General features: G+C 44.2%; 1 protein-coding gene across 1 annotated transcript in view; it reads left to right on the plus strand.

Annotated features, from left to right (window-relative positions):
* ANO2 (anoctamin 2) overlaps positions 1-22301 on the plus strand; it is a gene marked incomplete at its 5' end in the record, with an annotated part of 267613 nt that extends 245312 nt beyond the window's left edge. Inside the window, 5 exons of the mRNA XM_081127869.1 lie at positions 6004-6156; positions 6495-6547; positions 8458-8639; positions 18788-18893; positions 20794-22301. Coding sequence (XP_080983995.1) covers positions 6004-6156; positions 6495-6547; positions 8458-8639; positions 18788-18893; positions 20794-21066 — 767 coding nt within the window. The 3' untranslated portion in view covers positions 21067-22301. The remainder of the gene's footprint in view (positions 1-6003; positions 6157-6494; positions 6548-8457; positions 8640-18787; positions 18894-20793) is intronic.
* Positions 22302-27420: the final 5119 nt, after the last annotated feature.

Below are 27420 nucleotides of genomic sequence, written 5' to 3' on the forward strand. Positions count from 1 at the left end.
ACAATGAAATGAAGAAAATGTGCCTTGCTGATCTGTCCCAGTATTACATTGATTTGTATGCAGTAAACTCTTAATAGTTAAGCTGTTAATTTCCAGCATGTTTCTTCCTGTTATGACTTCCAGGGTTTTGAGCCTGATCCATTGTATAAATCCCAGGTGACTCCATGCAGATTGAAAGGGAATTCCATTTATTGTCTCTACTTCCTAAGTAGTTTGTGAATTTGGATCAGTGGATTTGCAGGAAAGATCTTAACAACTAGCCATATAGCAAACCTTCAGGTGCCTCTTTCACTTGTTCTTAAAGTCAAGCCCATTGGCTGTGAATCTGTGAAGTCTTCATGGACCCACTGGAGAGAGTGAGTTACTCCTTTCCCACTGTACTCTGTTAATGGTGCCATTAGAGTTTTAACTCCATGACCCTGGCAGCGTTTGTTTACATGTTCATCTCCCCACTGCATACTCTGAGCTCTTGGAAGGATGGCACAATAATGTAATCATCTTTGTTTCCTAGCAATGAGCATGGTACCCAGTATATAGAATGTGCTCAATAAATGCTTGTTGGATAAATGACTGCATGAGTGAATGAATGAATGAATGAACGAACGAACGAACGAACGAACGAACGAATGAATGAATGAATGAATGAAATGAATGATGGACATTGAGAACGCTCTTATATTTCTGTCAAGACTTCTACTGCTTTTCTAAGCAATAGAGGACCATGCTGAGGAACCAGCTCATGCCTTTCTTCTCATTATCTTAGTCAATCTACACTTGCAATTCTTTTTTACACTGGGCACAGCCTTAAAATATGGTCTGATGACATAAACAGTGATGACCTTCCCTGGCTGCATTTTTACATAAGTGTCTGTATTAATGGGTTGTTTCTAGATGAATCTTTTGAATATCTGCCCCTCGGGTTAGAAGACAAACTCATACCAATGTGTCCCTCAATTATGTCCTCATATTGCTGATTAGGGGCTCTTGAAAGGGAAGATTTCTTCAGTCCCCAGTTTTCAATCCCCTTAAGCAGTCTGTGTTGCTTTTACTAAACTATAGAAAGTTGAAAACAAAGCTATAGTTATTTTCATTAGAATTAGACTCTCCTAATTGACTGCTTTTACTCCAACTTTCTTCAAAGTCTTCTGTGCAAATTACAGCACTGAGAACTGCTGTGTGGAGGTGTTTGGACTTCATGTCCCCATCTCACCTCACCATCACTAAGTGCAATAATGCTTTCCATTCACAGTTTAGTTGTTTGCCTCTTTTTGTGTTTGTTTTGTGTTTACAGCTGATGACAATCAGTTTGTATTTATGAACAGATAACCCCTGAGCATCTGCTAATAGGATGAGGGACACACTAAATGGTGAGGATTCAAAAAATAATCAACTATTTTCATGGTCTCAAGGGATTTACCATCTAGGGAGCAAGTGAAATAAACCAATAGAGTGACATGTGCAAGACATGAGAGTGAGGAGAAGAGATGTCCACTGGGTGAGGTGGTAGGACTGGGGTGGAGGAGAGTCTTTTTAGAGAAGGTAGGTTTGAGTTGAACCTGAAAGATACATAGCAATTCATCCAGCAGACAAGAAGAGAAGGAAAATTTCAGACAGTAGTAGTGTGTACAAAGGCTTTAAAATGTAGGCAACATGGTGAGTTTGGGGAAGTACAAATGGTTTTGAAATGGTTGGAAAACAGGCAGAGTTGATCCCCACGCATAGGAGCTAAATATTAGCCCTAAGACCAGAGCATAGATGGGAAGGCAGTGTGTCTGGAAAAATAAGTTAGGGTCAAATCACAAAGAGTCTTGAATGCCAGACCAAGGATCTGGACTTTTTCATGTGAGTGTGTATGTGCATGTATGTGTGCGTTTGACAGGAAGGTAGGTATTTTCACTGAAGAATTTTAAATAAATGAATAAAAAATTAGAGTTGTGTTCCATCAAGAGCTTTTCCACCAGTCCTGGCCAGTCCACTCTATTCTACCTGATATACTGTTCTTTTTATTTTTTATTTTCCTTTAAGCAGATGGTCCTGGAATGTCCTTGCTGGATGCCATCTTGTTTAGTTTAATCCACTCATCTTTGTTATTTTAACCTAAGCCAGGTAATCAAGGCCAAGATTTTAATTGTCTCCAGCATCAGGCAGTATAGGGCTGGTGGTTATTTTAAAAGGTCCCTGGCTGCTGGGAGTGAGAAGAGAAAATCAATGGGGTTTGTGCCCAGGAGTATTCCCAGTCTTTGTGCTTCCAGCCCAGCATTTTTGGGGCACCTTACAGCAGGCTTTGTAAAGATTTAGTTGAAAATCAACTATGGATTCCTCCCTAATTGCCTTGGCCAGGTTTAATCTGTTACTGGTCAAGCCAAGCTGGCTTCTATTATGCACTGCACTGAGGATTTCCGGTGCTGCTCTTATCCTAATGGGGGCTGACTGTTTTTAGAAGCAGATCTTGGTGTTGGTGAAGGCCGGTATCATTGTGTCCTCTGAAGTAAACCCAGAAGGACGCCCATCTGATACAGCATTTGGACCTTTGACTACAAAGAGCGAGTCTTGGATTTGGCATTTATATGCTGGAAGGCTATGTTTTGTTTTTGTTTTTTGTTTTTTTTCTCCCTAAGATAAAACAAAACTTCCTATTTGTTTCTGCCTCTTTGGATTGATTCGTGGAAATGCTCAGGGTACACAGTCCAAGGAGGCAATACCTGCAGCAATGGAACATCTTGAAAGAGTAGCTTCTCTTGACCCAGGAGACTGAGGAGTGACCTCAGAAGACAGGACAGGGGTTTCCTGTCACTGCAGGCTCAGCACCTCTGGCTTTGGCTGAGCCCCCTCCTTTGAGGTTGTCCAGTCCTGAACACAGAGACCTACATGGCTGGGGAAAAAGAAGAGATATTGTGCTATGGGGCTGGGGTAATTTATGGACGCTGTTAGCATTGATGCATCACTGGAAGTTGTTTGTGTTGACAGAAGAGGGACAAAAGAGAGCCTGTGTGTGGAGTTTGTGGAGGTTAAAGAGCAAACCATCAGGGCAAGCCCAGAGGAGAGGGCTCATGTCTGTCTCTGGAGTTCATGTGAGATAAGAGAGGAGTGGAGAGTCCCATTTTCCTATGATCCTGGGAGGACATTGGATTTCCTAGAGCCATTTGCGGGAGTGTGGAGAGGGCAGGGCATGCTGTATCTATTTACAGTCACTCAAAAGTAACCTGTTCCTTCCCCACCCCCACCAGTCACCCTGCCAAGGCAAAGCCCTTGCTGAGGCTTTGAAGAGTTCGCACAGTTTTGCTGGAAGAAGTCACTTATGGAAAGAACATTTACACTGCAGAGCTAGCTCATAGAGTCAAGAAGATCAATTTAGAACTCTAAATAAAGATATAGTCTCATATATACATAAACATAGGCAAGCATTTTACAGGTTTTAGAAAACCAGTCTAACATCTGTTTTGCTTTCCTTGTTAATTCCATCCCCCTCTACCCTCTGCCCTCACCCCCGCCCCACCCCCACCCCCAACTTTAAAGTGAATTCCTTGCAAAACTTCATTTAAAAGATGCTACAGACCCTGCATTTTGAACTGGCTCCCAGAGCTTGGTTTTGAAGATTTCTCCTCCCAACCCCACCCCAACCCCCTTTGGCCTTCCAGCTAGCCAGGCAGTCATCCCATGGCCCAACCTTGACAAATCTGTGCCCCTGGTGGATCTTACCACCAGCTGGCACTTGTTAGTCTCCTGCGGCCTGCTGAGCACCCATTTGGCATCAAGGACTATGGCAGTGATAGGGCTGTATCAGAGCAGTAACACCCAACTGTGGGCCCAAGCAAACTGCCAGGTCAAAAGCAGTTGTGCGAAAGTTCTCCGCATGTTCTCTTCGTTGAAACTTCTACTGTGATTAGGGCTGTCCCTCTGTGAACTTTTATTTCTTAATTTTTTTAGTCTTTGATCCTGGTTTTTCATTCTTTATTTGAATATTCTAGAATCTTGTGGCTTGTCCAAGAGAGTAAGAATCATGGCCTCATAGCAAATCAGAACTGAAGGGAATTTAAACCATTCTCTTCAACTTATTATCAACGAGGATGCTGAAGCATAGAGAATTGCCCAAGGGCATACAGCCAGTGATATCCAGGACTAGCAGTCGAGCCTCCTGACTTTTGTTCAGTGCTTTCACCTTAAATTTGTGGGGTTTTTTAGCATGTAAGTATGCAGTATACATTGCAGCCATCTGTATGCATTGATATTTATCCCAATAAGAGTAAAATTACACATAACAGATAACATTATTGAATAATTATCAAGTGGCTGACATTGCTCTAAGCATTTTATATGCAAATACATTGACCCTTATGACAACCTTATTAGGTGGGAATTAGTATAACCATCAATTTACTATTGTGATACCTGAGACACGGAGAAGTTAAATAACTTGCCCTTAGTATATAGGAAAATCCTAGTAGATTGTGACTTTCCTGGGACTCAGGACTGTGTTTGCGTCAGCAAATATATACTGAGCCTCTGGGATGGATGAAGCCCCTGCCTTTCTAGTGGGAAATAAAGACCTGTGAGTAGCTCCATCCCAACAGCACACAGTGATGCCTGCAACAGGCATGCACAGAGGGGGGCGGGAGGCAGAGGAGGGGGTAATGGGCTTCCCCAATGAGAGGGCATTGGAGTGGGCTTGGAGATGCTTCGGAGTTTCCTAGCTGGAGAATGAATGAGTGCTTGCTGTGCACAAATGGATGGAAGGACCTAATGTACTCAAGGAAAACTCAAAAGGGTGAGAAGTTCAGGGTGCTAGAAGGCAGAAGCATGATTGTCGTGGGGGAGATATTGGGAGACCAGGCTAGAGAGGCAAGTTGGGAGCAGACTATAAAATACCAGAGATTAGGAATTTGGATTATACCCAGCAAACAGAGGGGAGCCAACAGAAATATTTATGAGTAAGGAAGTGACAGAATCGGAACTAATGAGACTGTAAAGCATGGGAAGACTAGGGACAGGGAAACCAGTGAGGAGGTTGCTGCAGTTGTCCAGGTGGAAATGAGAGCCTGGACTCCTAACAGCATCTTATGGGCACAGGCTGACTCCACTTGTTTTTTCACACTGCTCCTGGGGCTTGCTCAAGACTGCTCTTTTTCACCGAGTCATGCTGGAACTACAGGCCCATCCTTCAAGACTAAGCATAGGTGTTCGATATGGAGACTCCTTAGAACAGGTTTGTGCTCTCCCCGATTCGGTGCTCCACTGTCTCCAGTACAGTCCTCTCTCCCTCAGTGCACATAAAATCAAGTTGCACGTCTTTGTGTACATTTCTCTTTTCTGCTTACACCCAGCTCCTTGAAGGCAGAACCAGACCTCTGCCTCCTTAAATACTTGGCACGGTGCCTGACGTTCAGTGAGCTCTCAATAAATGTGAGATGAATGAATAAACTTACTAAATAAAGGCAGTGACTATGGATATGGAAAGAAGAGACCAAATTTGGGTGATGATTTTTTTTTTTTTAACTTACATCAGGGGTTAAAGCCATGGCCCATGGGCCAAACCCAGGCCTTTCTCTACTGCTTTTGTAAATAAAGTTTTGTGGGAGCACAACCAAGCTCATTTGTCTACGTTTTGTCTATAGCTGCTTTCACGCTACAATGGCAGAGTTAATTCATTGTGACAAGACCAGATGGCCTACAAATGCAAAAATGCTTACTCTCTGGACCTTTCCTGAAAAAGTTTGTCAACCTCTGAGTTAAGTGACCAGGATTAGTGACTGGAGATAAAGGGCGATGGAGAGGAGGGAGTTGAGACTTCCTTTTCTCTTATCTAATACAATGCTGGACTCTAAATGATAACATTGACCAGTAGGCCTGCAGGGACTGAGAAAGAAACACCCATGACTGTGGGCCAAGAGGAAAGGGAGCCTAAGAGAGCAAGGTGGAAAAGAGACTCCTTAAGAAAAGACTAGGGCCATAAGCTACAAAGCATAATTGGTCTAGTTCCTTTTCTCATGCTGTGCTCTTTTCTAGTCATCCAGTTTGGCTTTGTCACCCTCTTTGTGGCCTCCTTTCCTCTGGCACCTGTGTTTGCCCTCCTCAACAATGTCATTGAAGTGCGGCTTGATGCAAAGAAGTTTGTCACGGAGCTGAGACGGCCAGATGCTGTGAGAACCAAAGATATCGGTATGTCCCCTGCTTAGAGGCGGAGGAAGACCCATCCCCCAGCCTCACACTGTCAGGAACCCATAGGGTTGGGGAAACCTTTTCCTTTTCCCCCATGTAAGCTCCTCATCCTCAGATCTTCAGGTACTGGGAGGCCTTCAGAGGCTATTATCCGCCCCCAGTGTGCCCCTGGTTTCCAGACAGGGGAGCACCTGAGCTTCTCCAGACAAGCCCGCTCCTGGGGCGCCCAGCAACCCTTCCCCAGTAACATGCCTGCAAAGCATTACTCTGAGCCATAAGGTTGTCATCACCGGGCCAAGGGTGGGAATGAGCCAGACGCCCTTCTTTCTGTCTTACAGGGATTTGGTTTGACATTCTCTCCGGAATTGGCAAGTTCTCTGTTATCAGCAATGTAAGTGCTTGTGTTCATGACACCCTAGCTCTGTGGGAAGGGCTTTCCCAAGGAGCTGAGGTCTTCCAAGCAGGACACCAGCCCTTGTTACCTCTCAGCCTTTTCCATTTGGAGCTTTGTTTAAGACAGCCCCCTGGTTAATAGCATGTACAAACCTTCTAACTCATCATGCTGTTGCCAGAGCTATGCCACTTAATTGTTAATTTCACTAAGAAAAAGGGTCATTACCCTCCACAATGCAAAACTTTGCCTTAAGAATCAAAATCGGAGTGAAAATCAGATCTTTGCTCAGAGCCAAGAATAATGAGGAAAGAATTTCACGTATCTATCCATCTTTTTCCTTTCTTTTCTACTCCTGAGCTAAACAATACCTGGAGCATTGCCCAGGCTGCAGTTCCTAATTACGGTTCCTTCAGGTTGTCAATGTGAAGTCTTAATTATCCCCATGGACTCTGGCACTGTGTAGGTGAGATAGGACATGGAAGAAAAGGGGTCCTACCTGTTGTGACCTCCTTAACTGCCTTGCCAGACATGTCCACATTTCAAAGGAAATCCTGCTGGGCCCGAGCCAATAGCTCCTTTGCTTCTGCCTTCTATAGGGATGGTGGCCAGGCAGGGCCTCCTCTTCCATCTCCAAGAAAATATCAGCCAGCTCAGTGATAACCAAGAAATCCACAGCCCATTTTCCCTTGGGAGAGAAACATCGATTCTAGTGTGACCTGGTTCCCTATTAAGAACACAGCAACTGGCTGGAGAGGTGTCAGGGGAGGCAGAGAGAATCAGCTCATTGCATTTTAAATGTTTGATGTAGGAAACACACATTTTGAGAAATATGGTGCAATTTGGAAAATAGATCAATAGCTACTTTGGAGTTGTGTCTACTAAAAAGAGGCCCTGAGTACTAAGCACTTTCCATCTATACAATAGAAGGAAATAAGTTGTACTTCCTCGGCCTCTCTAAGATTCTTTCACTTATCTGCGAAATGGGAGAGAATGGACCCCCCAAACAGGACCACCCTGGATTAAACAGGATGGTGAAAGGGCAGATAGCCAGTCCTCAGCAGTTGTAGCTGTGATTATTATAAGTATGTTACTCATTCTCAAATATGGTTATGGCCATTCACACTTATGTATACATTGAGAAAACAATACCTAAACTACATTTTTAAAAAGGGCTTTAATTGTTCATGTGGAATATAGCATAAACACTTGCCAAAAAGATTTAAGATTTTCTTTGCAGAAAGTACATCTACATTCAAACATGTTATCGTTCATTTGTGATTTGGTTTGCTTCATAGACATTTATAGAGTGCTCAGACATGCCAGACACTGTGTTGGGTATGTGTGGTTCTATCCAGCAGGACCCACTCATTTCCCCTTTATGTCTCACTTTTCCTAAGTAACCACTTCCATGATATAATGTGCCAAAACATGGCAACAGGTAATGGTCAAATTGAGGGAATTGTGAAACCATATCCTTCGTATTTCTGGCTTTCTGGTGTCACTCAGGGGCAGATGTACCTGGTCATCCAGAGTCCTTGCCTGTTTACCTAAGTGGCACTCTCATCACTTGGTAATTTTCTCAGAAAATCTTCCATTCTGCTTTGGCTTGGCCAATAACCAACTATCTCAGAGGTGATTTATTTCCTCCAGCACCAAATAGTCCAGAATGGCGTAGCATCCTTTGCTCTCTTAGTCACTGTCTTGTGGATTTACTTACACATATCAAAGATGGAAAAGCCAGGTAAGTCAGCTATGTCAGCTCAGAGATAGAGACTTCTGTATCAGTCAGAGCAACAGCTCTGGATGTGAGCCCAAAGAGGGGACAGTCTCTCAGCCAGATTGACCCTGTGCCAACTGGACAGCATCATTCTGACCTCTCTTCAAGTGCTTGTGGTTTTTTTCCTCAGGCTTTTGTCATTGCCATCACCTCCGACTTTATCCCCCGCCTTGTATACCAGTACTCCTACAGTCACAACGGGACTCTGCATGGTTTTGTCAACCACACCCTCTCCTTTTTCAACGTCAGCCAGCTGAAGGAGGGAACGCAACCTGAAAACTCACAGTTTGACCAGGATGTCCAGTTCTGCAGGTAAGGTAATCATGAGGAGTAGGGACACAGAGGACCTGAAATGGTAGATCCAAATAATTATCTGGATGACCTAGGCTTAGATTGATCTCCTTTCCCTCTGTCTCCTGCCCCATCTCCAATTACTATAAATCAATTTCCAGGAATCAACAAGTACTTATTGTGTGCCTTTTGCTAGACACTGTGGAACAAGGAAATACATAGCCTCATCTTTACCATCAAGAGGTTTATGGCCTGACTTGGGGAAAAACAAGCAGAACATATAGGAAATAGCAGGTTATTCAGTGATTATATCTGGTATGGACCATCACCATCGTGGCTATTCAGAGGAGAGGGAGGTCACTGTTGGCTAGAGTGGAGAGGGTAGGCTTCCTGGATGGGCCAAGAGGAATTCTAGGACAGAAAGAGAGTATCCTAGATGGGAAGTCAGCATGGGCAAAGTCGTGGGGGTGGGGATGAACCTGGGGTGTCAGATATTAGAGGGCTAGGTGATGTAGTTAGCAAAGAGAGTGCTTAAGAGATAATAATAGGGGATAATATAGGAAATACAATATGTGTAGACATTCCTAGGATAATGTAAGCCCAAAACATTGTTGAACTTGGATAGATAAGATAAAGTAGTTGATGGGAAATTTTGAAATATTGCAAGAATTTTAATGTGCTGTAATAGAAGATATTGACTATTTGAATGACAGGGAATGACAGGATAAAGGGTAGGCTTAGGAAAATTGATCTGGTCTTAGAGAGGAAGATAAACTAGAATTGGGGGAACTCAGGGAGGGCAGCTGAGCTGCTGCATCATTCAGACATGAACCATGGTGGGCACAGGCCAGGGTGGTGGAGGAGGAAGGAAGAAGATGAGCTATTTTATTAACATACTGGACTAAAGTCAGAGTAGGAAATTGTGGCTACATTGACAGAGATGGGAATGTTGCTAAGTGAATCTAATTTTATGGTACGTATGATGAATTTGATTTCAATTATGTTGCATTGAAAATAATGGCAAGAAATCTAAGAGGAAATTTTCACCTAACTCCTAGACACACTAAGCTGGAATTCTAGAGAGGTCCAGGTTAGAGTTATGATTAAAAACCATCAACACAGGGACCATTGAAGCAAAAAAAAAAAAACACAAAAAACTCTCCACTATTTACCCAAGAGGGGCAAATAAAATGAAAAAGATCAGAGGGGACTAAATTATTTAATGCTTTTGTACCTTGGTGGAATGATAGTCCCCATAAAGGACTTAATCAAAGGTCACACATCATTAAAAAAAAGAAGAAGAAGAATACAACAAAAATAAAGACCTAGGGAAAGGTATTTTTAGGAAAACATAGGGCTTTCTCAGACCGTGCCCAGTGGTGTCTGATATAAAAGCTGTGGATGACTCCATCAAAGAAGCAGTGTTTCTGCTATGTTTGCAGCAGTGATGACCCTGGGCACATCTGTCATGCTTTCGCACCTGGGACACTTTGGTGTTCAAGATCAGCTATTTGTAAGATGGCTGCTTAAGTTCAATTTCACAGTCTGAGACCACAAAAAAGAAAACGAATTTGTCTTCCAACCTAAATGGCTGAGTTAAACAACCTTACTAATTTGTGACTTAAATAGAAGGGTATTCTGGACCCAGGAGCTATAACTTTAGGGTTCAACTCTAGCCAACCAAGACTCAAAATGAGAGACCAGATATAAGAATAGATGATTAAATTTATTCATAGGTATCAATTTATATCAACCTCAATGTTTTAGGAATGTTCACATCTGGGGCTATGGAGACTCTGGCTCTTAGACTAAAGTCGTATGCAAGCACATTTGCTCCTAGACTGTGCACTACCTGGGACCACTCCTCTGTGTGTCTGGAGTGCCAGACTGTCCATGGTGCTGGATTTTGGTCTGTGGATCCAACAGACATAGTTCTACTGCTCAGAGAGGGTCTGTACCAGCTCTAGGCCTTTTCCAGTAGCATCTAGATCTGCTCCAGCAGGGTCCATGGAGTCAGTCAGCAGGTTTATATTAAAACGGGCATTGAAAAGTGAGAATTATACAATCATTTTTATAACTAGAAGGTACCACAGAAATCATCTTGTTGAAACTCCTCATTCTACATAAAAAGAAACTGAGGCTTAGGAAGTTGAAAAGTTCTCCAAGATTACAGAGGTTTCTAGTGATAAATCCTGAGCTAAAATTCATAGCTATCCCAAAACACAAGCCTCCACCCCCATTGCAGTGGGGGAGCAAAACTGGTGTGACTTGTGTGGGGAGGCAAGGCTAATGCTATCTGCTTCTTTAGTTAGTCTAGAAGCACATGTTTGTCCAGAGCACTGAGGTTCTCTGACCTTGCCCCTGGCCATCAGATCTTCCAGTAACACATGAATATGCTTTCCAGATATATCAGTGGCCTAAACTGCCTAAACACAAAGGGACTTTGATGACCCCCATATTGAAAGTTGAGGGTAGGCCTAATTTTAGGCAAGGTTTCATTCGATCAAGTCTGCTCCAACCAAATCTTTCTCCATCTTCCAAGTCCATTCCAAATGATGTTGATTATAGTTCCAAGATCTATATGACTGCCAGCAGCTACAGGCCAATGGGATAAAAGCCCATACCTCTTTCCCAGTGACCTCAGCAAAAACCTACTGCAGCTCATTGACTAGGATCAGTATGCATGCCCTATCCGGAACCAATCACTATAACCAGAGAAATGTGATGTTCTCCATGTCCTTTGGGGCCATTGTGGAATTTGGGGGTGAAATCATCTCCAACCGAAGCACATGATGTCTGGATTGGAGGTAGTTCCCTAGTGAGAAGACAAGATGAATGGATACCACTTGGCTAAAACAACAAATGCCCAGGAGAGCAGGTATTAGTACACATGGATCAGAATGAGCTTTTTTGTATCCGCCTTCAGGGTCACTGGGTTTTCCAGCTGGTTGTAAGGCCCCAGGAACTCTTTTCTCCATCATTTCCATGCAAGTAGATGGGATTATGGCTTATCTTTGACCCATTTTTTAAAATTCTGTGACGGTGTGGCAGAATTATCAATGGGTGCATACATGGGAAGTGTATTTTATATTTCTGCCAAGAAAATTTATTTACAGAAAATAGATCATTCTGGAATCAAACCAAAATGATTTTTGTAGCATCTGACTGTCTTTTCCTTATTTGGTACCAGTGAGGATTATAGGCTCGCTAGGCAACTGGTTTTGAGATCTTACTATTGGCCTGGCACTGGTTATATGACAGGGAATAAGACACAGTGCCTCCCTCAAGGAGCCTAGATAGAGACGTGCAAGTAAATAAGCAATTGAAATACAGCTTTAACCATTTACAGTAGTGTCACTACAGAGAGCCCTGAGAGCCCTGAGGACAGAGGCCATGCACCTCACTCAGACTTAAGTGTTTAGAGGAATCTTCAACGGAGGTGGACTCTGAAGAATGATCAGTACAAAAGTGGCCAGAGAGCTCATCTTGTTGAAACGCCTCACTCCCATGACCAAGCTGGCCTGAGTGGTGAATGGGGTGGGAAGAGCAATGCTGGATGGTGTCCAGTGGAGAAGGAGGAGGTCCAGGGAGAGCAGTGTCTTCCAGGTGGGGGGGCGAGCTTGTGCTCAGTGACTGGGGCTGGAGGTGAGAGTGGTCAGCTATGCGAGATGAGGCTGGAAAGAGGCACAACCATCAGACCAAGAAGAGCGTGTTGGCCATTTGAAGGTGTGTGGGTGAGAATTGCTGATGGAAATCTCCACCTCAGATGGTACTGCTCAGTGCATGCTGTGTGAACTTGTCTGGGTCACCAAATTCTCTGGAGATTTAGGGAGTGAAGGCCTAACCTACTGATGTCTTTGTAAGCTAGGAATTGCCAGTGGCTAAGAAATAGAAATAAAGGAGAGGAAGAGAGAGGGAGAGAGGAAGAGAGAGAGAGAGACAGAGAAAGATTGGGAATGGGGGTGTGGGTGGGGGAGAAAGAGGGAGAAAGAGACTGTGAGAAAGAGAGACAATTCTGTAACTAGTCCCAAAGCCTGCATTTGAAACTGCTTCCATGGTGGGAAATGAAATTTGCCCTGATTTTCTGGCAAATAGTGTTGGGAACTCAATGACCCTTCTTATTCTTAGCTTTCAGTGACCTCTGGAGATACATGTGGTCAAATAAAACTGAGGTCTCCAGCTCCAACCCAGCCTTGCCAGGGAAGAGGTATCTTAAAAATAGCAATAAAAGTTAAGGCAAGTCAGGCAAGTCTCCCACTGCCCATTTGAGAGACATTCCCAGCATTTCTGGAGCAATGTTGGCTTCAGCCATCTAACCGCTCTGGCAGGGCTGCTCCATAAACAGTCCTGTGACGTCAATCTGCAGGCATGATTAGTGCCCATTTGACAAGGTCGAAGGACCACTGTGTCCTGGAGGATGGATGATGGCTTGGGCTCCTGGCTCAGCTTGAAGGGAGCAGAGTGATCAGCAGGGCAGGGTCTGGCCAGGGATCTGGGTCCCAGGCTGGAGAAGTCAGCCTGGGCACGGTCAACCCAATGGGTCTATTTGGAGGTGCTTAGCCTGAAGAGACAGCATCCTTGGGTGGCCCCTGCTGGAGTTTTCTGCAGGGCCTAAGTTCTTGCATATCCTGAGAGCCTACAAAAGTCTTTGAAGAGGCAAGTTTCCTTCCAGCCCATAGCTACCTCTCATCTGCTTCTTGCTGAAACCAGAGGTAAAGTCAGCTTTTCCATGTGTTGCCTTTCCTGATCTCTATCAACCATGGGATTGACATGGTTCTTGTTAATTCCTAATTGGCTATAGTGTTTTCCCTTGTTGAAGGCCAATTTCAGAAGGCGGTTTTAAGTAGCTCAGATGGTATGAAAATATTGTATGTAATTGTGTTCAGCATTAATATAACATTAATTTCCACTGGGACTATTAAAACATTTTTTACATACCACTGTTTGGAGCTGAGAAATGCATTTACTAACTGATTCGTAATGTAACTAAAACCTCATTAAAACAAAAAACCACCACTGGTTGTTGATGACCGACTCCTTGGTATGTTATTTAGGCACCCTTTCTGCCCACAGCGATTGAGTATTGTGATGAATTGTAGCAGATGTCACTGTCACTGGTCACCTCTGCAAGTGATGATGGGAGGGGGACATCTGAGCCAGGAGTCTTTCTTCCCTCTCTGCACCTCAGTTTCCCCATTTGTAAAAATGAGGACTTAGAATAATCTCCAAAGAGTCTTTTCTGCTTAAAAAAAATAACAGTTAATAACACATGTAATGCATTAATCGATTCCTATAACAATTCTAAACATTACAGGCAGTGCCCAGCTGGGCGTGGCTCAGAGGTTGAGAGTCGACCTAGGATCCAGGCGATCAGGGTTCGATTCCCGGTCAAGGCACGTGCCTGGGTTGTGGGCTCGATCAATGACTCTCTCATCATTGATGTTTCTGTCTCTCTCTCTTCCTCTCTCTGAAATCAATAAAGATATAAAAAAAATATTTTAAAACAAACAAAAAAACAATAAACATTACAGGCAGCCTCTCCAACTCTGTCCCACCTCCACCCTAACCCCCGCCTAGTCCTAGGTATCTTCTCAACAGTAGTCTTTCTCAGACATTTTTCCATGCATTCACATAAAATGAACTTGTAGAACCTTTAAGGTATTGTTTCATGAATTTGTTTTATAATAATGCAGTATATTTTGAGTTCATGGGAACCTTATATCTTTAGGCAATATATAAATTCCATTCAATCAATGTGCTTTTTCTTAGTGTTAGATCCAGATAAAATATTAATGTTATCTTAAAGCTAAAATATAATATTAATTTTTGTACCAGTTTCACTTATTGTATGCAAGTCTGTCTCAGTTAACACTATAATTTCGCTCCTGAAAGCTTAGTATAAATATGTATTTGAGTCACCTGAATATTGCTATTAATCATATTCTTCTCTTGAAGTGATGAATCTTTTTTACTATAAAAGTAATTTTCTATGTATATCTATAATGTGTATATATGAAAGGCTCTTCTCAGCCCTCTAATTCTATATGCATGTGTATATATGTATATATATAATTCTGTATGTGTGTACATATGTATGTATATATAATACATGCTATATAATTTAAATATATTTAATTTTTATATATTACATAATTAATATTACAATTAATATAATTATTAATTATATTTTTATATAAATATAAGGAAAAGGCTCTCTTCTCAGCCCCTACCCCAGTCACTCTCCCAGAAGAAACCATTGCGTCCATTTTCTGTGGAAGTCTCCAGAAATCACATTCACATGTGTTATTTCATTTAATTCTCACTGTCTTTCTTTCATGTTTGATGTACAGACATACACACATGTGTGTATGCGTTTATTTGTGGTTGGGGTGAGAGAGCTGGCGTGTGTACCACTGTGTACTCAGCACTGAACTGCACATTTTGCCAGCTCCACGTTATGGAGTAGAATGCTGAGGACCAGAGACATGAAATGACTTCCTCGGGGTCTTACAGTTAGTGACAGCCACTCCAAGTGCTCACTTGCCTTATAGACACTCTAGTTGTTTCATTATGAAAGACGCTCCTTATTAGAAGACTAAAGAGAGCTCTCAAAGTTAATGTTAAACATCAAAGAATAAAAAGGAGGACTGGTGGGGTGAGGGTGAGATCTAGGAATGGTTCCTAAAGTTATATCCCGAGCTTAAATCCCAGCCAGCAGATTGCAGGAAGCGACCAGACATGGGGTCACCCAGTGCTTGGCTGTCCAGTGGGACTGTGGGAGAACCAAGCTTCCTAAACCAGGGAAAAGGGTCTGGTTTCAGAAGGCACTTGAGCTGATGGGAATGGAGCAGAAGTTAATTCCCACCAGCCCGAGGCCTGCCTACATTTTCATGGACACAGATCCTGAGAGGAGCCCCTTGCAGTTGTGTGGCATTGGCTGACTCTTTTTGATTCATATCAGCATCATGGGAAACTTGGAGCATGTGTGCTCAGAAATCCTAGAATGCCAGGAGGAACTGGGAGCAAGGATGTATATGTTCTCTGTCCTCTTTTAACAGAAGGGTGTGTTTCATAAGTTGTCTTCAGTCAAAGGAGAAAGAATAGCTACTATTTACTGGGTGTATATATCTGATAGATCAGGCGGGATGCTGAGTGCCCTTCACTGACATTTCATCTTCATTACAATTCTGTGAGATGGAGAATGTTGAGGTTCATAGATGATGGCCTTGGCCACCAGAATATTAGGTCACTTTGTAGAGGCCATAGAACTAAAGCAGTGGAGATGGCACCAAGATATCTGGCTCCAAAGCCTCTGCTTTTGCCAATTCTGTGCCCTGGGCTTAGAAGCAAAACAGACAAAGCAGACAACTGTCACCGTGGTGGACACAATTAAGCCTATTAACCACTTTGTCTTTTGTAGACATTTCTAGTCTTAAAACTAATTATCTCCTGTTTAATTGGTGTCTTTTAGTTACTCAGTGAAAACATGTGATAAGCCTAACTTCTTAGTATGAAGTGTTTTTTTTAAATTATGAAATCTGAATTTATATTGGAACATAAACAGCCAATCATTTAGCTGGTGGCAGAGGCTTACTGGAATCAGTGTTTTTCAAGCTATGAGTCATGGTTCATTAGTGGGTTATGAAATCAATTTAGTGGGTCATGATCAGCATCTTAAGGAATAGAATAGGATAAGCTAGGATGGAATAGAATGGGATGGGATGGGGTGGGATGGGATGGGATGGGATGGGATGGGATGGGATGGGATGGGATGGGATAGGATAGGATAGGATAGGATAGGATAGGATAGGATAGGATAGGATAGGATAGGATAGGATAGGATAGGATAGGATAGGATAGGATAGAAAAATATCAGTGCATTGCACCCAGCAAGAGTATCCTTTGTGTAATTTTCATGTCGGTGACATATATTTATGTGTATGTTAATTCAAAATGTATTTGTTACTACTGTAGGTCACAGTTTTTAAAAAGTTAGCTTTGGAAAGAGAAATGTGAACAGATGTATAATTAATTAAGTCGCATGTTGTTCTTTTCTGTGGATAACTTGTCCTGTAGCTCCTTAGCCCATTGGCCTATGCGTATTTCAAGTAGAGCTTTCTGGACGTATCTGTATGTTAATCTTTCCCTAGGTCCTTAATTAGATGGATGTTCCTGTTAGATTCAAAACATGTCTTGGATACTCAGAGAGGGCAAAGTGACATTTTCAAAAGCTGTGGTGAGTTAGTAGCAGAAGTGGGACCAGAATTAGATTATTTATGGATTCTTTCCAGACTGGAAAAAAGCAGGGTGAGCAATGGCTCTCATACTGAGGTCAGTGAACATCTGTTCCTTCATAGATGGAGCTAGAGAACAAGAGAAACAGACTTTGATTGCAGCAGGAGGGATCGGGCTAGACCTGGGGAAGGATTTCCCTGTGGAAAGGCGTGTGTGTGTGTGTGTGTGTGTGTGTGTGTGTGTGTGTGTGTGACACCCCTCCTCAGAGGCCTGAAGAAGACAGAGTAGGATCCGTTCCCTTCTGCCATGGGGTCCTTTGGGGGGCAGCAGGAGGGTGGGGAGCTTGAGTTTTTCCCATCCCCAATGTCCTTGTTCCTTTAGCCACGCTCCCTCGCTCTCCCCCATTAGCAAGCATAATTGGAGCTGGCCGTGTTTCTGTCCGCAGCCACGGATGGATGTGATGAATGCCGGGGTGTTCTGCTGGGCTGCAGCTAGTTTTGCTTTTCATCCGAATGTCAAACCAAGCCCGCAACAGCTGTGATCAGCTGTTGGAAGAAGGGGAGCTGAGTGGGGAGGGGGCAGCTCCTGGCCCTTTGCCCAGCCCTAGTCAAATGCTTAGCGTCCACCTCTCAGTCTGTCGGTTTCTGTTGCTGACTCCTTCGCTAGGCTTTTTTGTCTTCTCGTGCGCATCTCTTTTCAGGTGTTTTGTTATTTTTCTTCTTCTCCCCTCATCTCTCCTTGGGCAATTGGAAGTCACTGAGCTTTGATGTGAATCTCTCAGAACAGCTGGTGCTTTCAGGGTAGAGCACCCCCTTCGGTATCCCCCACCCCCAAACCCTGCTGGTGATGAGGGGCTGTGTGAAGATAGGAGGGAATCCTGAAGTTAGCCAGACTTGGATTCTTGCCTTGACTCCACCTCTTGCTGGACAGGAGACCTTGGCCAAGTACTTGAACTTCTCTGAGCCTTAGTTTCTTCCTGGGTTTCTTGGGGATATCAATGCCTGTGTGGAGATGCAGCTGTAAAGATTAAATGAGAAAACTTCCAGAAAAGTTTCTTGCTCAGGGATGGACATATCCTGCCTGCTTCCCTTACTGGCCCCTCCTCAGACACAGTCCACACTCAATAGCCATACACCCCACACTGTGGCCTGATGCCACCCCACCTCCTCCTCCAACCCCAGGCTTGCTTTGATTTTACTGAGCATCAAAGCTTTGTTGAATTCCATGGAGGAAACAGTTTCATGAAGATTCATAATTCTTCTGGTACCAGCTTTTGTCATTTTTCCAGGCTTAGAAAAAAAGTGAACCTGAGAACATAAGCCATTTTTAACAGAGTCATCCCAGGATGGGGGTGAAAAGGCAATGGTGAGGAAAAGCCCTGCACCTCTCCATGGGTCTGAGGAAGAGGCATGAGTTCACGTGAGGCCACCGACATTTTGGTTCTTAAGCCACATAGACAGCTTATAAAGATGGCCAGTAAAAGAGGGTGATACTCATCAACCACAACTATGACCATCAGCCCTCCCTCCCTAAAATCATCCAGCCTTCTGCTTGGTCACTCTCCTTTGGGTACAGGAATGTAGTCATCAAGCGAGGCCAGCCCCTCTCAAGGCCACAGTCCCAAGGCAAACACCTGGGCATGAAGCCTGGGATTGTCTGCTGGTACCTGTATCTTTACTGAGCCCATGGGCTGCAAAGAACTGTATGAGGGTTCGGGGGTGGTCTTCCTTTCCTTGCAGAGCCCATAAGCTAGTAGGAGCCAAGGTGGACTCACTGTCCTCGGTCCTGTGATGATACCTGGCTCCTCTGGAAGGAGAATCCAGACATCAGAGGGAGCTGTTTTCTAAGCCGGAGAGCCCTGAGGTTTCCCCTCGAGCAGTACTCCCTCTCCTCCATTTCCTCTCAGTCTGAACACCATGTTTCTCTCCGGGCAGGTTTAAGGATTACCGAGAGCCACCGTGGGCCCCGAATCCATATGAGTATTCCAAGCAGTACTGGTCTGTTCTGTCTGCTCGTCTGGCTTTTGTCATAATCTTCCAGGTGAGTTACTCAAATAAAAAATTGCCAATTAGAATTCAAGCTGCAAGAGTAAAGACAGCCATGTCTCCTTGCCTGTCCCTCACCTCCAGGTTTTCGTGGCAGAGGCGACACAGGGGGCCTTCGCATGCAGCAGGCAGTGAGCGCTCCCTTCCCTGGGCTTCCACGAATTGATGGGTTTGCAGAAAGAGATTAAAACATGGAGTAAGGGTACAAGGCAGATGTGGAGTAAGTTGCAGGGTGGAGGTAGATTCCCATTTCAACCTAAGACAACAAAGGAAAGTGGGAAGAGCAGTGGAAACCAGAGTCTCAACTCGAACGCAGGCAAACAACCCCACCTGAACCCTTCTCCCAGCCCCCTCGGCTGGCTCCCTCCTTTGTTAGTGCTAATTTAGCCCCTGAGACATCTGGTGGGAAGGGCCACCAGAGCCGTCCCTGAATGAACAGCAAACTTGAACCCAGTGATCCCTATCTCCCACAGCAGCAGCGGCTCCAATTGCACCTCCGAGATTCTCTGAGCACGTGGCCCCCCTTCCCACTCGGGGTCCTGCCGGCCATCGCACAAGGCTGGAGCACAGGCCCCGATCCTTTTCTCTTGGACTCCCGCAGGCTTCTGTATTCCCTGCAGGCAGATCTCTGGAGGGCTCTAAAATATCCTGCCCCCGACCCCAGCCCAGCAAGTGGAGAAGCCCACCAACTAGTCTTTCACCTAAAGAAGACAGCCATTCTTCCTCTGGAGAGATGGGGTGATACATTTGAAAAATAGCTCAGACATCCCCCTGCTGCCCCACCCGCAGGTGTCGCCTCACTTTACCATAGGTCACCTGTAACATTCACTGGCACTATAAGGAGTTGGTTTAAAGGAAGAGTGTATGACTTGAAGCAGCTCTAGATGACCTAAGGCAGCCTGGAGCCTCTGGAATAGCAGTTGGTTCCCAAGTCTTCCCCTGGGCTCCTAGGAGCACACAAGGTTCAAGGTCAAGCAGGAACAGGCTCAAAGCATGGAGGACAGCAGTGCTCTGTTATCTCATTCTGGGCTTCCTCACTGTATCTCAGAGAGGAGAAGACCTGTCAGCCTATAACTGTCAGTCTCAGAACACAACAATTAGAGGGGGTATTGGGTAGGGATTAGCTGAAGGTACTTGGGAAGCAGACCCACTTGAACAGAAAATACTCCCAGGGAAATGTAGTCTTATACTGCCTGTATTTACAGTGGCGAGTATAGCTTAGCAGACAGAGGAGAAAGTCAATTACAAGCGTGCACAGAAGAGGCAGGGGGTCCCAGGCAGGCCGTTGCGACTAGAGTGGCTGCAATGGGGTGGAGAGCAGGCAATGGTGAATGTGAGTAGTGGGTGGGTTTGGCTAAGGCCAGAATTCAGTGTAGAAACCAAAGTTCCATATCTCATATGGAAGACAGAGGGTCAGGGGCAAAGAAGAGAGAAGAAACTGTCCCAGGTAAAGCCCTGGAGAGGCCCTTGGGTCTCACAGTCACTTCCCAGGAGCTCTGGAGCAGGGGGCCTGGAGGCTTTGAGGCCACGAAGCCAGAGGAGGACATGTGAGGTGGGTTGGAGGAGGGGAAGAAGCAATGGCTCACACTTATGGAGCCCCACTATGTGCGAGGTGTTGACCCATTTAATCCTCACACAATTCCAAGAGGTAGGTACTGTTAACTATGCCTCTTTCTGCATGGGGACACCAAGGGACATTTGTGCTTCATGGCTAAGATCACCCACTGGTAAGTAGTAGAGCCAGAATAACACAGAGGTATCTGCCCCCCGGGTCTGTGCTCTTCTCTGCTGCTCGCTACCGCCAGCCCCCTGCTGAGACGATCACTGCCAGGCAAGGGTAGACAGTGGTACACCAGTGTTCCCAGCTCTCAACCCCTGTCCCTTGCTTTTGACAGAACCTTGTGATGTTCCTGAGCGTCCTCGTGGACTGGATGATCCCGGATATCCCCACAGACATCAGCGACCAGATCAAGAAAGAGAAGAGCTTGTTGGTGGACTTCTTCCTGAAAGAGGAACATGAGAAGCTCAAGCTGATGGATGAGCCAGTGCCCAGCAGCCAGGGAGGCGGGCATCAGAGCAGCAGGAGCCGGGCGGCCAGCCCCGCTCCCTCAGGCCGGAGCCAGCCAGGCAGCATGGGGTCCTCCGGTTCTCAGCACACCAACGTGTGAGCGAGCCAGCCCCGCTGCCCAGGGCACTGCAGCATGAGAGACCATGCACAAGTGTGTCTGTGCACTCGCACAGTGTGGTGTCTGTCATCTGCCCAGATCTGGACTGAGGGGGTCTTGAAAAGGATGCGTGTGTGAAGAGAGAGAATGAACTCAGGGAGGAGGAGAATTGATTCTGCTTCTTAGAAACTTCAAGCTCAAGTTTCTTGTAGGCCCTCTTTGGAGCTGTAGCCTTTTGGAGGATTGGTACAATTTTGAGTCTTTCTACCCCAGGATTCCCAGGCATTGAAACTAAGGATCCTTAGACTTTGATTAAATTTAGCTTTAAATCTTAGCTCTAGAAATCATATCCCTCTCTCTCTCTATGCATACCACTCAGAGACCTACCCTCCCCCCACGTATAATCAGCAACTCCTGAGGCAGCAGAAGACAGTAGCCAGGATCTGACTAATGGTCACACAGTCTGGACCTCTGACAGGCTAAAGATAACACCTTGACCTAAGTTACGTTTCAGTTTCTGAGCCTTAAGGTAGAACGACCCCCTGGCTACTTTCCCATGAGACTGGACAGAGGGATACCGGAAAAGAACTCAGAACTGTCCTCAAGGACTGAAGAAATGATTTATTACCCTTACCTCACCTCCCACCAATCAGCTCCCAGCAAAACCCTGAACCCCTAACCCACAGTGTCTTGTGATTTTACTCTATTTAATCTGTAACCTATACTCTATTAGAAAGTTGGGTTTGTTTGGGGTTTTTTTTAGAGCCTAAACTCTCACCTCTGTTTGGCCAATTTAATATTACACTATTTTTTTCTTTCTATACTGCAAACTCCCGTTCATGCTTTTCTTTGGGCCACTGTGCACAGGCAGGCAGACTCAAGGAAAAACATGGGGGTTCCGGTAACAGCACCATGAGCCTTCCCTATGTTTCCGCAGGTGCCCTCTCATTTCAGATGGCTGCAGGCTATGGCAGAAGTGTAGTCAGGGCCCTGTGGTAGCACCCATCATAAGTGATCATCACCCCCTTCCCACCATCATCTGAGAAAACCCTGAGGCTTTTATAGCCTCAGTGGATGCAAATTACTGTGGGTACTGGATGTGATGGTGAGTTGCAAAGTTTCAAACCTGGGCTTGTCTTCAGTTCATGTTATGGGAATGTTTTGAGCTAAATGCAACTAACCATCATTTTATGCAGATTCAGATTTAAAATAATAAAATAAATTGAGACATTCTTTATAAAATGCTTCTCCTTGTCTTTGGTTTCCTTTGCTCCCTCTCTTTCCTTTCAACCAATATTTATTGAGCACCTACTGTGTGCCAGGCATTGATCTCAGACTAGAGATACATGAGACAAAAATCCCTGCCTCATGGAGCTTACATCATGGGGAGAGACGGACAATAAGCTGATAAATGTATAGTATTTTAGACAGTAATAAGTGTAATGGAGAAACAAAAGGAATAAGAGAGACAGGAAGTGTGAAGACACAAGAAGCGAGGGACTTACCATTTGATATACAAAATTCATTTCAAACCCAGGATGATTAAGAGCTTACATCTTGCAATGCTAACACCATCGATTGGTAGCAGCCTCCCAGAGCTCTGTAGTGGGAAGATTTTTCAAGTGTAGCTGGAAACAAGGACCAAAGATGATTCATCATTGTCTTTCATACACCTCAACCCCACCTGCTGCCCAGAATCCAGCTGCACAGTCCTCTTCCTCTGGTCCTGACCCCAGTTTTGCAGGTCAGTCCCATGGAGTCTAACTCAGTGCCTGAATGGAAGCTGCAAAGTGACCCATGCTCCAGAGGAGATATGAGAGTTATTGTTCTGATATTTCAACACATCCGGTGATGTGAGGGCCTGTGGGTGCCTAGGCTGGTCATCATTGCTGCTCCCCATGGCTTCTTATTTCCTCCTGGCCACATGCAAGATCACACTGCTGCCAATCCTTGCTCTGGAAAGTGGGCCTTCCTTTTAAAAGGCTACCAGGGCATAGATACAGCTGTTAGTAAGAGCAACAAGCACTCATGTCCCAGGCCACTCAGACACAAGAAATCTCATAATAACTTTTAATTGCATCACATCTTAATGTTCAAACTGGGGCTAGATTCAAACTACACTAGCAAAACAACATCGCATCACCTTACAGCAGGCTTCTGCTAACCTGGGGAGAGTGAAGGCCGCAGGAGGAAAATTTCACTTCAAGGGGCATTAATGATGTGGAGATCCCAGGCCCATAAAAAGAAGGATATCCTCAGTGACTCCCACCAGCATGGGCGGGGTTGATATTTCCAGGAGCCAGTGATGGTCCACAGTCAGGAGGTGCCTGAGCCACACCCATGCCCATTGGCCACCCATGTCTGGTTCAAGACCCACCTCTTTTCCTCCTTTGTTAACTTGACCATTTTCATATGATCCTAGAAGTGAAACGTGCACACCAAAAAAGAGTCAGACAATCTAAAAAACAATGAAGAAGAAAGCAAAATCACCCACAATCCCAAAACCTATAATCAACAGTGAAGGTTGCTGTTTTTTCCAGACTCCCATGCTCTCTCAAGCACATCTGTGTTTTTCATTACAATTATGCAGTATATGCTGTCTTATATTATTTCTCACCAATCCTTTTATCCCATAATTTAAGTCCATCCCCTCCAAAGCACATGATGAACACCTCCTGTGTGTCAGGCTCTGGAGTAGGCACTTGGGCTACGTCACTCACTGTGACAAAGATTCTGGCCCCCGGGGAGCTTATGTTCTTGTGGGTGAGTCAGAAAGACAAAAAATAAGCAAAGAAAGTAAACTGTATAGAGTGTTAAAAGGTGATAAGCCCTATTAAAAAAAAAAGGAGAGTCATGTAAAGGGATTATTAGTGAGGGGAGGGGCTCCGTTTTATTTCCATCGTATGGGTGGACCTTTGTTTCCTTTTCGCACTGCTCCATTCCTTCCAGACGATGGACTGCGGGTTTGGTGTGGGCGCCCGTGGTGGCCATAGCTCCCGCCCTGGGGATCAGGTCAGACAGAGCCTCTTGGGGAGGTCTAGATGAAGGGAGATTTTATCTGACTGTATTCCGGTTTCTACCCTCAAAAGATCCCCTCTACCACTATGAGTGAATTAGGAATTTTGTGCTTTGCCCCACCCCTAGGTCCAGATAATCTCAGCAGCATCCATGTTTCTAGCGTAGCCGCTGGATGGGCCTGGGGCCTGCCTTACACAAACAAGAGCAGTAGGAATTTAGGTTATGTAGGAAGAACTTGGCAAAGGACTTGTTAAGCTGGACGGAGAGATGGTAGGTAGAGTCTTAATTTTAAAAGAAAACAATAAAACCCCCTTCTCTGAGCTCTATAAGGAAATAATACATTTTTAAATTTCTTTATAAAATACCAAAAAATTGTGAGCAAATATCTGAAACACTGAAGAAAGGAAAAATAATCACTTACCCTACTCCCTTTCTTCAGAAATGATAATAGCGAATATTTTAGTTTATTTTAACTTTATTTGTGTTCTTATGGTATATGTGTAGTCACATACAATAGTGTCTATTCTGTTTACTTATAAAAATAATACACACTCAGAGAAGTTTAACTCCCCCAAATTTTCACCTCAAAGAGATGCTTTGCAACCAGTCTTTTTTAATGTTCACTTATTTTCACACATGGTTGAGATCTCCCTGCACGTACTAACTTTTAATCTTAGTTAACAGAGAAACAGCCACAAAGCCCCAGTAGAGGTTATTATGAAGAAAGGCTTGGTAATAAACAGTATTTACCATCGAGTTCATCAGTCTTTCCTTATTAAGAATAAAAAGAAATTAAATCAACTTGATGGTTGCTTTAACTAAAATAGTCTGGATGGTTATTTTCCTTATGTGTTCTTGGTAAAAAGAAGAGTGTGAAATAAAAGGCAAGACTAGCCTTCACTCCCTCCCTTTTCATGGCCCCTCCAGGTCAGCGTTGTCCAGTATAACTCGACTTGGGAACCTGGAATTAGGCCGACTCAACAAGGATTTGAAAGATGCAGAAAATCATCACTATGTTCCTTCAAAAAATGGCCATGATTTTGCTGCATTTAATTTTGCTTTTCCATGAGAGAAATGGAAGCCTTTTGGTTTGCAAATCCTCCCAAGCACAATACTCTAACTTTGTAAGCAGTTTAGCCTTTGTTAAGAAAAATGGGAGGGAAATGTATCAGTTGCTCTTGTAAGTGGCTGTAAATTGTAGCAGGAGATTGCAGCAGGCCGTGGAAGGCGTTTCTAGGAGCAACGACAAGAACAAGACAGGGAAACCCAGGGACCAACTTTGCCCCATGGCTGCACTGAAATACAGGGTGGGGCAAAAGGAGGTTTACAGTTGTTTGTATGGCAAACAACACAATACCTAATAAATAATAATACAAGAATAAACTCCGTTTTTCGCATACTCACAACTGTAAAGATATTTTTGCACCACCCTGTATAAAACCAAAGAGGTTTAGCAATAAAAATGAATTAGGAGGCGAACTCTCCTGTCTTTTTATATTGTCACAGTCGTCCCTTAGTTGGCCAGAGTATACCTTCAAGTAAAAAAATTTTTTAACAAGTTGGTGTTAAAGATGCCACCAAGATTCCTTCAGGATTTAGGTGTCATTCCACAGCTGCAGTCCAGTCCCTGTCGGAATTGCCTTAAGTGAAAGGTCTGCCTGGACCAAGGCCACTCCTCTGCTCTGGGACAGCCCCATCCAGCCACCCATCACTGCAGCGGGATGACTCTAAAGGGCACCCCGCTCCAGAGCCCCCTGTGGGATTGGTGGATGTCTCCATGGCAACTCATTGCAGCTCAGCTTCCCCTCTGCCTAGTTCTGCTTCCCTCCCCCAGGAGTAGCACACTCCCCCGTAAACCTCCTGCTAGGGGTGCAGGTCTCAGGGTCAGGGTCAGCTTTCCAACCTGACCTAAGACAGGCCTTATTGTCAGAATGATGATTTGGCAGGATTCACCATTCTCAGGTCACCATCCTTTCCCTCAAAACAATGTGGCTATGACAATCCGTCCCCATTTTTTCCCTCCTGGCTTGATGCTAATAGGATTTTAAAATTTATTCTTGTAATACAAAACCTTCACTGGAATATGTCTTGATATGAGTGTCTTTTATTTAATATGCCTGCAATAGGATGATTTCACTTCTTTTTGAGCTCTGAAAAGTATTCTTACAATATAGGAATGGGTTCCAGTGTATCCATTCCAACTCTTTTGGTTACTTTAAGAAAATACTGAAGTTTTAGATTGGTTTTCCAGTTTTTTTAAATCTTCATGTCCACCTCTTCTTTTTCAACATTTTATTTCTATCCTTCAGTACGATGCCCACTCCAAGGTACCCCTCCCCACAGGATCAATCCATCTACAGCAAGTCCTCGAATAAGGTCATTTCCTTCAATGTCATTTTGTTATAATGTTAATGAGAGAGAGAAGAATTGATTCCCACCCGGGGCCAATGTCTGTGTGGAGTTTGTATGTTCTCCCCATGTCTGTGTGGGTTTTCTCCAGGGACTCTGTTTTCCTCCCGCATCCCAAAGATGTGTTTGTTAGATTGACTGGTGTGTCTAAATTGTCCCAGTGTGAGTGTGTGTGAGTGTGTGTGTGTGTGTGTGTGTGTGTGAGTGAGTGTTCCTTCGATGGAAGGGCATCCTGGACAGGGTAGGTGCTTGCCTTGTACCCTGAGCTGCCAGGATAGGTTCGGGCCACCCGTAACCCTGAACTAGAATCAGTGGGTTGGAAAAGAATAATCTTACCTGTTTTTCTTAATCTTTCTTAAATCTTAAAAAGATTTCTTAAATCTTTTTTAAGTTAAATCTTTCTTAAGTTAATTTTAAAATTAATCTTTCTTAAATTAAGAAATGTACATTTCTTAAATGTAGCTCACATTTAATGTTTATTTTATGTTTATTTTAATGTTCAATATTACAAGTATTTGGGTCTTTATTTAGAAGTTTGGGGATTTTTTTGTGACCAGAAATATTCTGAAGGAACTTAACCCTTATTTATATCAATCACCGTATGGTAAAGTTGGTTTCATTAGATGTCGTTTCACTTAAAGTCACATTATCCAAGAACCTCGTGAGGCAGAGGCTCGCTGTATAATCGCCAATGTATTACCCCAGCGGCTTCTAAGCTCTGGCTTATATGAATTCTTCGTGGAGAACCTGGAAGAGAGGTGACTCCCACTAGCTCCTCATAACCCTCCTCTTCTGAACTTCCTGTGCCTCTGCCCTTCCCTTTACCTGAAGTGTGTATTTACCAAGACACGTCCCTTGCTAGCAAACGAAGAGGTTGAACTTGGCAGGCGCTAACTTCCACTCCTGCGCTGACATGCACAATTCTGCACG

Source organism: Miniopterus schreibersii (assembly GCF_964146895.1).
Source record: "Miniopterus schreibersii genome assembly, chromosome: 2".
NCBI classification, from domain to species: domain Eukaryota; kingdom Metazoa; phylum Chordata; class Mammalia; order Chiroptera; family Miniopteridae; genus Miniopterus; species Miniopterus schreibersii.